Raw genomic sequence first — 16817 nt, 5'->3', positions numbered from 1 at the left:
AAATGATAGTGCTCTCCCAAAAATCATACTTTTGGTCATGGGTAGGTTCACCTCGAGAATATCTCTTACTGTATTTCATCAGACAATACAGAAGTCAAAGATCACATACCACAGATAGATGTTCTGTGTGTGATCACCATCAAATCTATGTTTCTCAAGAAATCTTATGTTCTATGTTTCATTTTTATTAAAACAGTTGGGCGACCTCCCTTAGCTTTACCAAGACTTTTCTTTTATGTGTACAGCTTGGTTCCTGCCACATTACCCGCCTTATCTTTGTTCAAACGGAATGTTTTTCAAGATAAATATTAATAATGTTAAATTGTGTCCTCCTTACTTTGCCTTCTTTTTTCATCATGCGCTCTTGACAGCCTCAACCATGTTCCTGAGATTGTCCTAGTTGAAGATGATGAAGAGTATGAAGATGGGCCTGTTATACAGGGAGAAAAGGACTTGGAGGCTGATGATATCCCCATTCCGGTGTCTGATGAGCCAAATCCACTGCTTCCAGGCTCTTCCCCGCTGAACAGCAGCTTGTCTGCCGAAGACCCTGTCACTATGATGGACTCTATTCTCAACGAGAATGAAGCAGATTGTGGTGCCATTGCACAAACCATGAACCATCTAGGAAAGTAAGTGCTTTACCATGTTGCACCACTGAACTCAATTGCTATGAGAAAAATGTCTTTCTTGATATTTAGTGTCTGTTCCAGATCTTCCATTATCTTAAATAGAGCATAAGCTTAAAACGGTGATAACAAAAGACAGCCAGCAATGGAGAAATTGATACATCTTGCCTGCCACACCTTTTAGCTTTGCCAATGCTTCCTTTCACCCAAGGTGGCTAGCATTTGCACACGGCGCAGAGACCATCTATTTTAAGAAAAAGTGTCCCAAAATAGCAGTCAAGCATTTTACATTCCATTGCAAGCCATTAGGAAGGGGGGGGGGCAATCTCCCATTTCATGCCCCCTTTCCTTAACAGTTTTTATTGGGTGCAAAGTTCACATTGCCATTTTCAAGCCCAAGTTAAGATCTTATAGTCCATGCGACATTGTGTTTTACATTATATTTACTCTGTGTACAGGTTTGGCATACGCCATAGTGTTCTAAAAAATGTTTTTATGGAACATTTTAAATATCTCTTTCTCATGTGCAGAGCTGAGCTTGTGGATTATTTGGACAAAATGGATTGCAGTTTAGAAGATTTCCAAGCCATGCTGTCGGGCAAGCAGTTCAGCATAGATCCTGATTTGCTGGTTGAAGTACGTGTATTTAAAAACAGCGTGTTGTGTTCATAATATTACAAGCATATTGTATCTGGTGATGTCTTTTAATCTTGTTGATTGAGGTCCACAATAATGCAAAAAGAAAGTAAATCCCCTTAAGGTTTTGTAAATTTACATATTAGAACATATCTGACCTTCATGTAGTCTTCACCAAAACCTAATTGTAGATTCTCATTTGATAAAAAACATACACAAATTTCACTTTATATAATAAAGATAATGAGTTAACTTTCAATTGATCACACTCTTTGAGACAATAGTATGTGAAACCTTGTCAGGAGCAATACTTTATGCTTTAATTGTCTTTATTATTTGTCCATATTCTTTGTTGTGAATTTTACAATAACGGTAAATGAACAGACACCTACAACCGAACAATTGCCCTACATTGCAGATGTATTTCAGCATATCTAGAACAGTGCATTGTCAGACCACTAGGCCATATAGGGCAAATAATGCCATCTCCTACATGTGAACATTAATTCATCAATCTACATTTCAGACATTCCAGGCATTGAGGGGTATTGCTAGTTGCACCCACAATCCAGATTATCTTTATTTGAACTACCATTTTCCAGGCAAATCTGTTCAATTAGCCACCACTTTCCTCCCCAAATGGCTAATGCTTGCTGGTGTGGGGGCAGTGAATAAGGCACATGCAATAAATCAATTATATAAAAATTGCAGTCGGAGAAGTCTTCTGCTACGTTATTGTCGGTAAGGACCATTTTAATATGGATTTCCTCTGCCTTTCCCGGTTCTTCTACTGCCTCAATTTAAAGCTCTACTGTTGTGCGCTTGGTATGTATTCTTAATTTTGTTCACAAAAACGTAAATAACAAAGACCTTTTGTGCGTCTTAATCTTGGTTGTAAAAGGGAGACAAGCAGTAAAAATGCTGTCAACGTCAACATTACAGATCAGTGGTTCAGTTCTGCTATTCCTACTCTCCCAAAGAATATCTGTGTAATGGGCCAGGACCATGTCATGTGTTAGAACATTGCTGCTGCTGGTTCAGTTTTGAAAATTCTCCTGTGTTAAATCTGTTATTAAGCCTAGCAGGTATGTAATGTGAAGTATGTTCAAATGTATCAGGTGGAACCTGCCATTGCTAGATTACTTTTTAATGTGAAGTAGGGTTTTGCCCCCGAGTTTATCAGTGATCGCTGCCCCTATTCCACTTCTGCTACATGGGAACAGGTTTTTAGGTGTCCCTGCTCAGATTGCCTGGTATGTACATGTCATTGCAGTGTTGTCCATATGTTGAATATATCAGGATTTAGTGGAATTGACTCCTATATGTCTCTGGCTGCCATATACAGTCTACTGTATTGTAGTAATTGTCCCGGTCCTACTTGAAAGCTCTCTAGGTTCTGCAAAGATCTTTAATTTTTCAATTTCATATAGATCTCTCATCTCAATGCTTCTCCAATCGCTTTATTTGGAAATGTCCCTGGCCACTTGGTCAAAATGAAGCAGATGTCTTAGTGGGGCCTGTACCACATATCACATTGCGGTTCTATCTGCCCTAGTAGTCCATATTCACTGTCTCTTGCCATTCACATCAGGAAGGGGGCTGCCCCAAAATTAGGTGTTAGGGACAGTTGCATGGGAAGGTGCATAACCATCCCGCTTACCAAGAGGAATTCTTTAGCCCTCTGAAAGCCATACAGACATAAAACGCATATGAGAATCTAAGTAATGACTCTCTAGATCAAGGACCTGCAAACCCTTTCTTGAGTAGTTAACTTCAGTGTATCCAAAGTCACAATGCTGCTTATTCCTTCACACATCAATAATATGAATATCTGTGGCACAGCAGCCAGGGCGGCTGACTCCGGAGCACGTGGTGCACGGTTCGATCCCCGGTGGAAGCTCAGCCCAGCACCATGTGACTCTGGGCAATGGCTCACTTAATCTCTCCAACGGCCCCCAGCGCTTTGAGACCCTTAGGGGTGATTAGTTTGCACTTTACAAATACTGGGTTCTCCAGTTTCTTAAAGAATGATCTGGGCCACAGAAGTTTGCAGCACTGGAACCAATATTTCATTTTATTTTTTATTTTATTTAAGCGATTTGTTAAGCGCACAAATACCCTGGGGTGTCTCGGCGCTGGGCAGCATAGCCTTGTTTGCAGGTACCCTGGCCAGCCAAGGACAGTGGAAGTGACTTCCCAGAAGTCCACTTACCTCTTGAGCCCTCTAATAGCTGATTCCTGTTGAGTGTGTACCAGTACTCACCTCTCCGTCCACCTGCACTATCACCCCAAGTTATTGAACTGTAACACCTCCCATTGTATTACTAAGTTTGGAAGTTGCTTCTTAACAAGAGCAATCATTAACCCTACTGGGAATAACGCAGGATTTATTCTCAGAGAATAGGTTCATTTGTTTGAACCTAGTCAGTGCCAACAACAGCAGGCCCAGTGTTGTCTCAGGATTTGTCAAATACACAAGCATATCATTGCATTGAAGGAGACTGCATCCTCTTTCTTGCCATACTCCTGGGCCTCATCCCACCCGTGTTGTACTTCGATTACTCTGCAATCCCTAAATGATGATAGGTGTGAGCACTAAATGACATAATGGGCAGCTGCACAGCATTTGTCCTCCCCCAGGCAATAGACTGGGTGTAGAGTAATCTAAAAAACAGCAGACCAAAGTTCATTCATCTAAGGACTTCAAACCGCTTACTCTTTGAAAGCTTGTTTAAGGCTTTTTTGGTATCCACCCATATATTGTCCCCCAACACACGAGCTAGCTGCTGTATAATCAGTGAGGTACTCTTATTCCGGATTAAACAAATTTGGTTGTTGTGTGCTAAACCTGTCTCCATCTTTCATTATCTTTACCAGCACGTTAGCAATCTATGTTAATCATTAATAACGGCCTTACAGACATCGATCAATTGTAGGTCATACATTGCTGTTTTCATTGTGTTTCTAACCCTTTAGACCCCTACATACAGCGGTGGGTGGACATCTGTCAATTAAACTATACACCTGAAAACCTAATTTATAACATAAACATTCCACATGTAGTGTATGTCTTCTCCAGACAGTGCTTTTCTTGCGTTATTGTGGCTGTTGTTGAAGACCGAGACACTGAAGTGAGGAGAATGAACACAAGGTTTCTTTTAGAAATTCAATTAAGTCCTTATTAGCGAAGTACTGCTGATCAGTTCTTCCTTGGCACTGCCATGTGGTAAATGATAGGGGTGAAGTGTGGGTCGCAAGTATCTATTCTTCAAGGCGAGGAAGTTTGTAGGGCAGGTCTGTCCTTTTGTTTGTCTCTGATTACTGCATCAGGAATGTTGATGACAGCGAGGTGCAGAGATTTCACACTGTTGTGGATGCATGGTCTCTCACCTCATATATCTTTAACTTGTACTCTCTTGTTGTGACATAAGCAAAAGGAACAAATGATGGATGGAATGCTGAACAATGCAAGCATTCACCCCAGTCACAAAGGATCTGGGTTTAATGACATTGATCAACATTCTGTCCATCCATTGCTTTTTTTGCATTTGTCACCCTTAGTGGGACGGGTATGCCCAGACGTGGGTCCCGTGCTCTCCATGCCACTGGAGTCAAGCTAGCCTGGCTGATGAGGGCTGAAACCCCGAAACCGGTCCCAGGATACTTGTTTTCAGTCCAGGGAGGGCCTGGCCCGGCAGTTCGGGCAGGACTGTTCCCATGGGGAACAGGGTCGAGACTGGTTTGCCTATCGTTGGGTTCAAATTGGAATGGCATGGGGAGTAAAAGAATGATGGACTCAGGCCCAGATCTTTGTACTGGGGTGAATGTTTGACATTGTTCGACATTCTGTCCATCAACTGTTCTTCTTGTCACATGGCAGATGCTGTGTCGGAAATTGATTATCACTCTACCTCCATATGTTTGTCCGCACCAGACCAAGATCTATTGCAAATGCACGCCTTATGGGAGGCTCTCTCATTGATGGTGTTCAAGACCTAGGCAGTGCAGTGTGTCAGCATCTCCAGGTTTTCCTGTGGCTTCGTGACTGGGGCTTGAGATTCTGAGGGTGATCATCCAAAAGGATCTATGCTGGTTTACTTATACATTTTGTTGAGCCGGGTCCTCCTCCCCACCTTGCCTTTCAGCATTGCACCATTGGTACATTTTGTATTTCAAGTGTTAGCTCTCAGCAGTCTTTCTTTATGGTAATCTAAGCCTAAAACAAGGTCAGTCGATAGTGAAATATTGGAGGTGTGCTTGAGGGTTGGGATGGAAATGTCCCCTGGATGTTGAACGGGCATGTTCCCTGCACTTCATGTGGCATACTAAGGCGGCAATCTATTTTGCCCGCTGAGGCTTAGGTCTGTGCATGACTCTGAGGTCTAGATCTCGTTCTGTGAACTGGAGGGGAGCATCAAGCCTTTTCTTAAGCCTGACCTGGAACTACTGTTCATATCCTGGGTAGTTTGTATAAAGCATCGGTAGCAGTATGCTGGCTTTTAAGGACTATATACGGAACAGTCTTTTTTTCCTGGTTGGGGTGGCGTGAGTTGTCTACAGGGCCAATGTATGATTGTGTGTGTGTGTGTGTGGGGGGGGGGGGGGGTGTGGGGGTGGGGGTGTGTGTGGGGGTGTGTGTGTGTGTGGGGGTGTGCGTGGGTGTGTGTGGTATGGTTGACATAAGACTTCATGTTATGGTGAGAGTATGGTTGGTGGAACTGGCGGGATTCATTTTGAATTGCCCCTGTTTCCACATTGCGGAAATATGGAGGTGACCATACAGCTTCTCCAGAGAGTGTATGTATATTTCAAGCATTCCTGCAGGTGAAGGGAGGAGTCGAGGCACTGAAATGTGGGAAGATGATGATGGCGCTACCCATAGAAGTTCTATGAGGACCTTGTAGCAGGGAATTGATGATTAGTCCTTCATTTGGCTAATGGTAGAGGAATGGAAGTGTATCACTACTGTGTTCAAGCCAACATTTGTTCTGTGTTCTTAGTGGAGTGTGTCCGTCAGCTGATGTTTCCTCTCCTCTTGCTCACACTATTGTTTCTTGTATTTATTGCATGTTTAGTTAAGTTAACTGATTTATATAGTTTCTTCTAATCCAACCCTCAGATTACATTGGCTAGGATGGTGTTGATTTTCATATGGGTAGAAAGAGGAACACACAGCATTTTAAATGAAATACAGGAAATGTGAATGGTCTTAATCTTACAAGCCAAGAGACACAAATTGATTCAGCTGCAATGAAATGTTTCCACCCAAATGGTCCGGTTTAAAGCCAGGTAGGGACTGTGATGAGCAGATTTCCATTACAGACCCTTATTAGACCTTTCTTTGCTGTTTGGATTCTGATCCTGATGCGAAGGCCTCCGAATCGTGTTGGAAAATGCAGCCCAACGCGAAAGGGAGGCCAATATGTTCGTTGCTAGAGCACGAGAACGCAGAAAGTCCAGGTCAAGGGCAATGTTGACACTTTTGTCAAAATCCTGGGACTTATAGGGCAATATTTCTTAATGCCACATATGTAATTTTTTGAAGATGCATGGTTCCTTCTGGAGTGCCAACTAGCCACATGGGTCTGATGGCTTTTACTTTAGGAGGTTCGCCAATGCAGTACCATTCAGTGCCCTTTACTCCATTCCTGCCCTTGCCTCCTGTTAGGTGGACTGCAACTACAGCACAGGCTTGACCCCAACTGTCAGGATTGGTGCCATGACCACCACTGCCTCTATTAACATCCGGTCAACTTCGCCTACAGGCACCAGTCCTTGTTACGTCCATGGTGCTGCAGGTGACACCTCTGGTGCTACAGATGACGTCACCGGTGCTGCAACCGTTGTCGCCACCGGTACTTCCCTGTCTCCTACTGCTCAACGAACACCACTGGCATCATACCCTCTCAACCCAAGTCACTGCTACTCATGAAGCTTCCACACCACCATTCAAAACTAGAAACTCAATGTTTGTTGGAAGAAGGCAAGTTTTTCTTTGGGGACTCTGGTCCTCAGGAAGACCCTAGTATGAGATGCTGATGGGAAATGTAACCCTACATTGGACCCCTGATTTTGCAGGCCTTAAAATGTCTGTGTTCATGATACCTACTTGGAATGGGATTAATAGTCTCCGCCTGAACTTCCTCAATAGGAGGTTAGATCCTGCCACTCCCTTATCAGAAAGGCAGCAAAGATGTTGGACCTCTAACTGCCCTCCACTGAAACAAGCCGACATCCTCACCAAGGTCCTCCATACATCACCCATTCTACAGCACCGTTGCTACTCTTCAATGAGGCTTTGATGCAGCTTATCCATACTGTTTGGGAGAAGCTGACAATTTCCATCTCGGTACACAGATCGAAAGCAAGGCTTTATAGGCCAGCACCAGTAGATCTGGTGTTCCTGTCCTCACATCCATCAGCAGAGTGCCTAGTATTGCAAGCCTCTTGCTCCTCCAGATTGGCAGTTGGTTCCTTTCCCACTACACCATCGGATAGAGAATTTAAAAAAAATGAAGCAATTTGCAAAGATTATGTTATCTGCAGTGATCATGGCTCTCAATTCTCTTAATGACTTTTGTCTCCTTTTCACATATGTGCATGCTCTTTTGGACACTGGGCAAGCAATAATCCCTAATCTGCCGGAGGGTTTATGGGGTCACTTGTCAGAGCTAGTTGTGGATGGCTAAGCTGCGGCTAAGTAAGTCATATAGTCTGGCCTGGACACAGCAGGCTTGGTTGCAAGGGCAATGGGGACGTATATCTCTCTGTGCCGCCATGCATGGTTGCACAGCTCTGAATTCTGTTAGGATGTCCAGACAATTCTGATGGACTGCCCTTCGATGGCTCCCACTTTTTGGGGGCAAAAGCTGATTCAGCCTTAAAGAGATAGAGAGAGAGTAAAGCTACTACCAGATAACTTGACCTTCAGACCCACACAAGAGAGTATCTGCAGTATCAGAAATGTTGAGGCTTCTCCAGAGGCTTTTCATTTCGAGATCAGCAATAGCATTCACAGCAGTAACAACAGCAACAGGCAAATCCCCTGTATAAATAGTACAGAAGTTGAGGCAAAAGAAGAATCCCTGCCCTCCCTCTTTTCACATCTCCTACTCCACTTCCTCCCAGGTTACAGATTGTGGAAAGGGGATATGTCCCACCCATCCAGCAAAACTTTCCTTCCTTCCTGAGCTCTCCAGACCGACCACCTGCGTGTCTTACAACGGGAAGTTTTATACTTTCTTCTAAAGGGCATCGTGGAGTTGGTTCCAGAGTGGCAGCGGAGTGAAGGGTGCTACTCCCTATACTTTCTGGTCTCCAAAAAGGACAATGGTCTTCGTCCAGTCCTAGAATTCATGATTCTGAACTGGTTTCTCAAGAAGGAAAATTTCAAGATACTATCCCTAGTTTAGATACTTCTCGTGCTGGAACCGGAATATTGGATGGTGTCTGTCAACCTGCAGAATGCATATTTCAACATCCCTATCCTGCGTCACACAGGAAGTGTCTTCATGGTGGATTCCAAACATTACTGATTTGCAGTCCTGTTTGGCCTAACTTCCACACCACAAACCTTCATAAAGGTAATGGCAGTGGTTGTGGCCAATCTCGGAAGAGAAAGGACACACGGATGATGGACGGAATGCAGAGCAAATCAAACATTCACCCCCAGTCAAAAGAACTGTGTTAAATCAATTGTTCTTTTGCTCACCATGCCACCCCAGTTTGGACCCAACCATATGCAAATCAGTCTTGACCCTGTGCCTCATGGGAACAGTCCAGCCTGAACTGCCATGCCAGGTCCTCCCTGGACTGGGAACAAGCATCCTGGGACCGGTTTCGGGTCATTACCCCTCATCCACAGCCACATTCGCAACATCCTTGCCTTTCCTCTACACACCACACACCACATACCTAATTTCGCTCCACACACAGTGAGTTACAAATACTCTACTGAAATAATAAGTATTGCAACTAAAACAATTACCACTATATAAACAATGAAATGTTCTATAAATAACACTTGTATACATTGCCTTTGCAGGTTAGGTTTTGGGTAATGTTGATTGAGGACTTTTTCCATCCTGTGCCCACCCTGTCCCACACTGTAGTGTAGTGCAACACAGGCAGTGGAACCTTCTTGCCCGTGAGTCCCTGTACCACAACATCTGTTGTGCTAATTCTTTCTACGCGCTTTGGGGAAGAGCGCTTGTGGGAATTGTGCTAAGTGACCACTGGGACCCAAAAACTGTGCCTTCGCTGTGCCAGGCCAGCATCTTTTGGTGTCTGGAGGCTATAGGCTCCTTGTCAGACAGTACAACTTAATTTACTCACACTAACGATAATGAGAGCGCAGCAAGGGCCGCTGAGAAGTGCAGATCCCTAGAATCTCTCCCTCAAAATTGACTGTATGTTCACTTTAATTCCTGCCAGCCCTAATACAGAGCAATTCGAGAAGCCTCTCACCCTACAAGGAGAGAGAGAAGCTTAGGTACCTTCTTAATATAAGAATGCAAAAGGGAAAAGTCCACTTCTTTAAATTACAATTGCCTGCCAACATATTCCAATTTCTTTTTATCGATTTGAAAGTACTCATTTTGTGCTAGGTTACTTTAAACATTCAGATTTTTTCTTTATGGTGATGGTAGTTGCAATCCTAATGGATACTACAACTAATTCCTTTAGGGTTTCTGCTCTTATTACTGATGTAAAAAGTATTTTGAATCTTTGATCCTCTAGCATTTGCCCAGGCTGTTTTAACTTTTTCAGTATCATGTTGTTGTCTTCTGTATTCTCAAGATTCATGGAACAAATCACAGCATGAGCATTAGTTCCCATCTATTTATTTGTAAACATCGAGCAGTTTCTGTTAACTGAATAAACAGAAGAAGACTTCCAAAGAACAACTGGGCATCATTGAACAACCTGTGCTCTTGGGTATCAACTTGGTAGCAGTGCCATGATCTTCTGCAGTTCTTCTCCCCCAATGATGATATAACAAAGTCGTTGGACGGCTCATTGGGTTATCGTGCAACGTTGATATTGGCTCCTGGGATGACCAAGACTGGCGTGTGCAAGGTGACTCGGGAACAGAGGCCATTCCAGTAAGGTGGCAACTGGATATATAGCAATTCTCCACACTGCCAATTATGGTCCATGAGGCTGGGGGTGCCCCCATGCATGTGTGCATTATCTATTGTGGTATTGCAATGGATATTTCTCCCCACATTGACGGTGCCATTTCCTCTGAAACATAAAGAAGCAGATATTAGCCTCAAGACTGTATGGGTCTTACTATACCATCTATCCAAGTATTTCGAGCAATATGATCATCCCATATACATGCATATTTCCCTATTGTACCCTGACTAATATCTGTGCCATTCCATAGAGAAATGGCTCTACAGGTAAAATCGATATGCCTTTTGTCATGGGCATAAACTGATCCAGTAATTCTAAGTTGTGGCCTATAAGCATAATCCAGGGGTAAGCGATTTACAAAGTAACTGTTCTAGCCAGTGGACGAGCGTGTAACTCCAGAAAAGCCTAAATCTAGAACTTTTTAAACCCATTCTTTAGTCTTGTTCTAACCTATTCTCTGCATCCATGCTATTTCATCCTTAATGTCCTGTGTATCTGTAAGAATATTCAGTGTTTCCGCTATGTGGTGTTAACTCTAAATTGTGCTACTCTAATGTGTTAGCTGCATTCGGGCTTTAATCCTACTAAGGTAAAAGTGTAAAGGCATAAAGCTGTTCCCGGGGATACTCCTGTAGTTGAATTTAATCTATCTGATCCTGTGGCATGGGATATTAATGAGTTAACAAAATATGATTTGTTGGAGCTTTCTAATCCTATTTCTGACATGTGTAGATACCACATGTTATCTAACAAGCTAGGATGAATATTATTGGACACATTACCATGTACAGACACTTCTCTTTGCAGGTGTGTGACATAATGATTGAAGCTTAAGCATGCATTACTATAGAAATGCAACAGTAGCATAGAAAGGCATAAAAAGAAAAATAGATGAAAAATACATAACTTTTTTCTCGCAAACTCATAAAATTGTCCGAAATCAGAGATAGAGAGGGTCTTCAAAGTTGCAATCATCTTCCCTCCTCTTTTGCCTTTTACTTCAATGGTGGTGCTTGGCAGGGTGCTGGGTCCATTGTGATGTCTGATTGTTGGATCCATGGCTTCCTGCCATAGATTTTTACTGCTGTGAGAGTAGTCATTGTTACAAAGAAAGGTTCATCAAACTTAGGATCCTTCCATTTTCGGACATAGTTAAGAATGTAAACGTGTTGGCCAGTCATCACAGGGTGGTCCTACTGGTCATCGGTGGGTACCTTTCTCCAGAACACCTGTTTAGGGAAGAGCTTACCAGCCTTTGTTAGCTCAGACAAACATGCTGTACTGTGTGTGTCTGTGGTGCTTCAACTGCAAAGGCATTTTTGGCACTTGTATCTAGGTGTGCCGCTTCAAGAATCGGCACACCGGAGGCATATAAACTTGTAAAGCATGCAGGCTGGGATGGAATCAACTTGTTGACTCCGTGTTCGCCCATGAAGGAGAAGCAGGAGGCTCAGAAGCGCGTTGGCAAGAGAAATTATCTGAATGAATTGCCGGTTTCAGAGAAATAAATGGTTTATGAAATCCTCTTCTGCGGAGTGCGTCCTTGCTGCAGGGCAACATATGGAAAAATTAATACACGGCAGGTCCAGCCGTGGAGGATTGCAACACCCGTTGAATTACGGGGCCGCAGAGTCTTTGAACTATCTCAACTCGGTAAGCGGCGCAGAGGAGTAACGAAATGGGAAACTGACAATTCTTATCCTGAGACCCACTGGAGGGTTTAAAAAACATTAATTAAATTATGCACTGATCTTCAACATAACCTGCTGGAAGGTAAACAAATGTGTATGGATAAAAAACGCAAGTCCCAGTATGCTTCAAGAATTGGCACACTGGAGGCATATAAACTTGTAAAGCATGAATGCTGGGATGAAATCAACTTGTTTGCCCATGAAGAAGGAGCAGGAGGCTCAGAAACGTGTAGGCGAGAGAAATTACTGGGATGAATTGCCGGTTCCAGAGAAATAAATGGTTTATGAAATCCTCTTCTGCGGAGTGCCTCCTTGCTGCAGGGCAACATAAGGATGGATATATATATATATATCTCTCTCTCTCTCTCTCAGGTGTGGCCATGCACAGAAGCGCACTCGAGCCAGCCCAGGTCCGAGTTTGAACCTTTATTCGGTTCAAACTGCTGGTGAAACGGGGAGTCAATACAAGGGTATGGCGCTTTATTTCACGACACGTTTCGGGCTCTTCCCTTCTTCTAGGTGGGACGCCATGTTACAGCTACACACCTCTGCACGTCTTAAGCCAAATCCTCCCTCCAGTGGGCCAATCCAGTAAATGGACTCACCCAGATGTATTCGGGGAATTGCAGTGTGCATAAATCCAATGCCTCCATATTCTTGCTGCTAAAATGTTTACGTATTCAGCTGTGGATGGGCCTCACCCGAACACCGTAGTTCGCAATCCATCCGTCGGGCTGCTTCTCAAGGACTCGGAGAATCCCGATCCCTCTGGCCCTCTTCAATCATTGGGTGGTGCGGCTTCTCGCGGCTGGGCGGCCGCGTATAAACATCAGAGACACGTGTGCCCATGCACAGAAGCGCACTCGAGCTAGCCCAGGTCCGAGGAAAGCCTTTATTTGGGTCAAACTGCTGGTGAAACAGGGAGTCAATACAAGGGTATGGCGCTTTATTCCATGACACATTTCGGGCTCTTCCCTTCTTCTAGGTGGGACGCCATGTTACAGCTACACGTTCTGCACGTTTTAAGCCAAATCCGCCCTCCTCTGGGCCAATCAAGTAAATGGACTCACCCAGATGTATTCTGGGAATTGCAGTGCACATAAATCCATTGCATCCATATTCTTGCTGCTAAAATGTTTCCATATTCAGCCCTGGATGGGCCTCACCCGAACACCGTAGTTCGCTGCTTCCCGAGGACTGGGCACACCTGTCTCTGATGTTTATACGCGGCTGCCCAGCCGCGAGAAGCCGCACCACCCCATGATTGAAGGGGGCCAGAGGGCTCGGGATTCTCCGAGTCCTTGGGAAGCAGCTAAGGTGCCTTCTTGCTTCTGTAACTTAACTCCTATATATTTACCTTTTTAGGTACTTGATAGTGTGTTCTAAGATTTTATTGTCAAATAGCCCTTCCCCTAGCTAGCAGTGCATATACTTTTGGGCAGCCTTAAACCACTCTTTACTACAATATTTCTGAAACCTTATCTGACCAACAGGAAAGGTCTTTTCTATATGTTCTAGGGTAGTCGCCATGGTCTCCATATTTCTAGCACGTTTGTATAATAATATTCTTATAAGCGTTTTATCTATTTACTTAATGTTTTACCTTTTAAAACTTCTTTTTGTGAAGTTTTACACTATCCCTCACTGTAGGAAATTGGGCCTTTTTGTATGGTTGCCCCCCACTTTTTGCCTAGTGTTGATATACTTTGAGCGTGCCCTGGGTTCCTGCCAACTAGATTCCCAGGACCTATGTTCTTTCCCTAAACTGTGATGTTGCAAAACCCAATTGGCAACTTTCAGGCCACATGTAAGCCTCTTGGAAAAGGTACCATAGGTACCAAGGGCACTGTGACCTGGGAAGGCCTCTAAGGGCTGCAGCACTTAATTGTGCCTAACTTAGAGGCCCTGTACCCTTACACACACACACACACACTGCCATTGCAGGCTGCATGTTTTGGTGCAGAACATAGTGAAGAGTCGACATGGCACACATACCTGTGTGCCATGCCTACAACCCACTGAACTGTAATAGGTGAACCACCTCTCTAGCTGGGTGCACTATACCAATGGTGAGGGTATGATTGCAGGAGCGCTGTACCCCTAGAGTGTCTGAGTCAATTCTTAGGCAATGCAAGTGCAGTAATGCTATAAAGAGTTTATGGTACGAGAGTTTGTCATTACGAACTCCACAGCACCATAATGGCCTTACTGAAAACTGGGAAGTTTGGTATACTACTTCTCAGCACATTAAACCCACACTGATGAGAGTGTGGGATTTAATGAAAAATGCTCTGAGGGTAAACGAGCTAACACTAGTGTCCTGGCCGAGTGGTTGCTCGACCCCCCTTGGTCGATAGCCTGCCACTCTCAGGGTTCCGAAACAAAGTACATCCTGAGATAAGGTGCTAGGCCTCCTCCCCCAGGATGGACAGGGTTCATGAAGGGGGAAGCTTCAAAGGCTTGTCGCCGTTGTGAGCTACCCGAGCCTTTTGCTGCCTCCAGCAACTAGCCCCACCGATTCTGCCCCCACTTTAGGCGGGAGAATCGGCGAGAAAACCAAGTTAGGAGGGAAGTGTGCCGACCTTTGCCAACCCTACCCCTCAGGTGGGGAGGCGAGGGGAGACACAACTCTCAGTCCCCACCATCTTGACGATGTGGGGACCCAACCACTGGAGGGTGGCATAATAGGGGATGTACCTACCCCAAGGCCTACCTGCCTGAAATGCCACAAAATGTAGTATTTAGGGCCCCCCTTGTACCTTGCCTCCTCAGACCAGAGCCGACAAGAAGAACAGCCAGGCTGAGAGAAGAAGGGGAGCACATCAGCTGACTTGGCTCCAGCCCTACCGACCTGTCCTGACCTCAGACTCCTCCAGCAGAACCTCGGTGTGTCCTGCAGCCAGCAACCCTCGAAAACCCGGAGAACCTGCTCTGCCTAAAAGACAACTAAACGACTTTGTCTCCCGTGAGCGCTAGATTTGCTCAAAACCAACCAACTCCGGCCGACTCCATGAGTCCTCAGCACCCAGTGCCCTGAGCCCAAGTGGCGCATTACCCTAACAAGGTCCCCTGGTGATCCTAGCCTGGGTTTGGAGACCCCCGAGCACTCGCAAGCTTCTAACCTGAGGCTGCAGCCATTATCTGGGAGGTCTCCTCCAACTGCGACCAAAGGCGACACCCCGACCGACTCTCTAACCGAAGCAATCCAAGAAGACTGACCACGACTGTCCGACCGACTCAGTCTGCCAACACTTGCAGTCACAAAACGTCAACTCCCAAAGACCCCATTCGCCGCTGACCGACTCCCAGGATTTCCCGACCAAATCTGCAGCCTAGAGCAAGATCGACGGTCTTCCCTGAGAAACCTTGGGAACCTCCTACGACCGCATCCTACACCCGGCCGCCTCTGTGCTGTTGGCAGTGTAGTTTTTGTGCTTGCCATTGGGCCCTCCAGTGCTGACCTTGACCCCAGGAGCAGCTTGTTCAATTAACGAGGTGGCGTGCTGGTCCTCAGTCCCCAAACCAACATATTTGCCTAGCCCGTTGGCTAACGTACAGTCCCTACATTCTGCACCCAGTCATCTCTGACTTAACCATATTCATGGACCCGTAACCCCATTTTTATTCTCCCCGGACTAAGAGGGTTTTGTGAGTAATCCTGCAAAACTGTAATTGTATTGCAAAACGCATTATCTGCTTTCCTTTGAAAAATGTACCAGCGTGGTATCTAGAAATTCCTCACTGAGTAAGAAAAGTTATTATAAAGTAATTTCGATTGCTTGTGCCTAAGTTATAAACCTGTAACAAAACCACGTAATATTGAATGCATATTCGTGATACCTTGCCTGTGAAAGTACGATTCTGCCTATGATTTGGTTCTAGTGCTAAAATAGAAGTAAATAATATTTTTATACAGACACATTGGTCTGAGTTCAGTCTTTGAGTGTGTGACATCATCTCTTGCCTGAGTGTGTACAATAAATGCTTAGCACTACCCTCTGATAAAGCCTTACTGCTCGCCCACACTACCGGAAATTCACCATTGCTTTCTGGTGAACTTTAGTCTACACAGCATCTTTATGAACCCAAGGCATCTATAGCTAATTTAACCACATATTTATCTCTACTAAAATCTATGGTTGTGCGATTTCTTCACATTTTATTTTCTTCTTAACAAAACTCTGCTAAATAAAAATAGAACTAACTTGTGAACATAGCTTCTTGTGGAAATTCAGATATGCCTTACGTGACTTTGATTGCCTGATAACTTGGCTGCTTTCTCTAGCTGTGCCCCTTGTAGACTGAGGTAGTCTTCAGGGAATACATATTGCCCACTGGCACAAAATAGTTTACTTTTAAACCCAAGGACCCCGTTTTAGGCACTTCACTGATATTTTCTCCAAATCTCCAAGTGCCAAAGAAATTGTAAACATGAAACGCAGTGCAATTTTCCATCCGTGACTTTGTTTAAATTGTGTAATTGTTTTGTGCATCCACACTTGATGAACCTTCTCCACCCATCCTTCCTATTAATAGATGATGTTTTCCAGCCACGTATAGGGTGGGTGAGTGAGACTAACTAAACAGCATGCCATCTGTGGTGAGGCATCCACAGTTTCAAACTTCTTTCATCTGGCAGTCCAGAACGTCATCAATTTGATGCCATTAGTGTTGTGTGTTCTGTGACTTATGCAGTTTTTGGTTACATTTTCATCAACTA

At 44.4% G+C, this 16817-nt stretch overlaps 1 protein-coding gene across 1 annotated transcript in view; it reads left to right on the top strand.

Annotated features, from left to right (window-relative positions):
* Positions 1 to 16817, top strand: part of HSF2 (heat shock transcription factor 2) — a 199492-nt gene that overhangs the window by 168171 nt on the left and 14504 nt on the right. The window contains exons 9-10 of the mRNA XM_085611268.1: positions 372 to 632; positions 1160 to 1265. Of these exons, the coding sequence (XP_085467394.1) occupies positions 372 to 632; positions 1160 to 1265 (367 nt within the window). The remainder of the gene's footprint in view (positions 1 to 371; positions 633 to 1159; positions 1266 to 16817) is intronic.

The sequence above is a fragment of the Triturus cristatus genome, chromosome 6 (genome assembly GCF_964204655.1).
Source record: "Triturus cristatus chromosome 6, aTriCri1.1, whole genome shotgun sequence".
NCBI lineage: Eukaryota > Metazoa > Chordata > Amphibia > Caudata > Salamandridae > Triturus > Triturus cristatus.
Note: the sequence above shows the minus strand (reverse complement) of the source record. Positions and strands in the feature narration are given on the sequence as shown.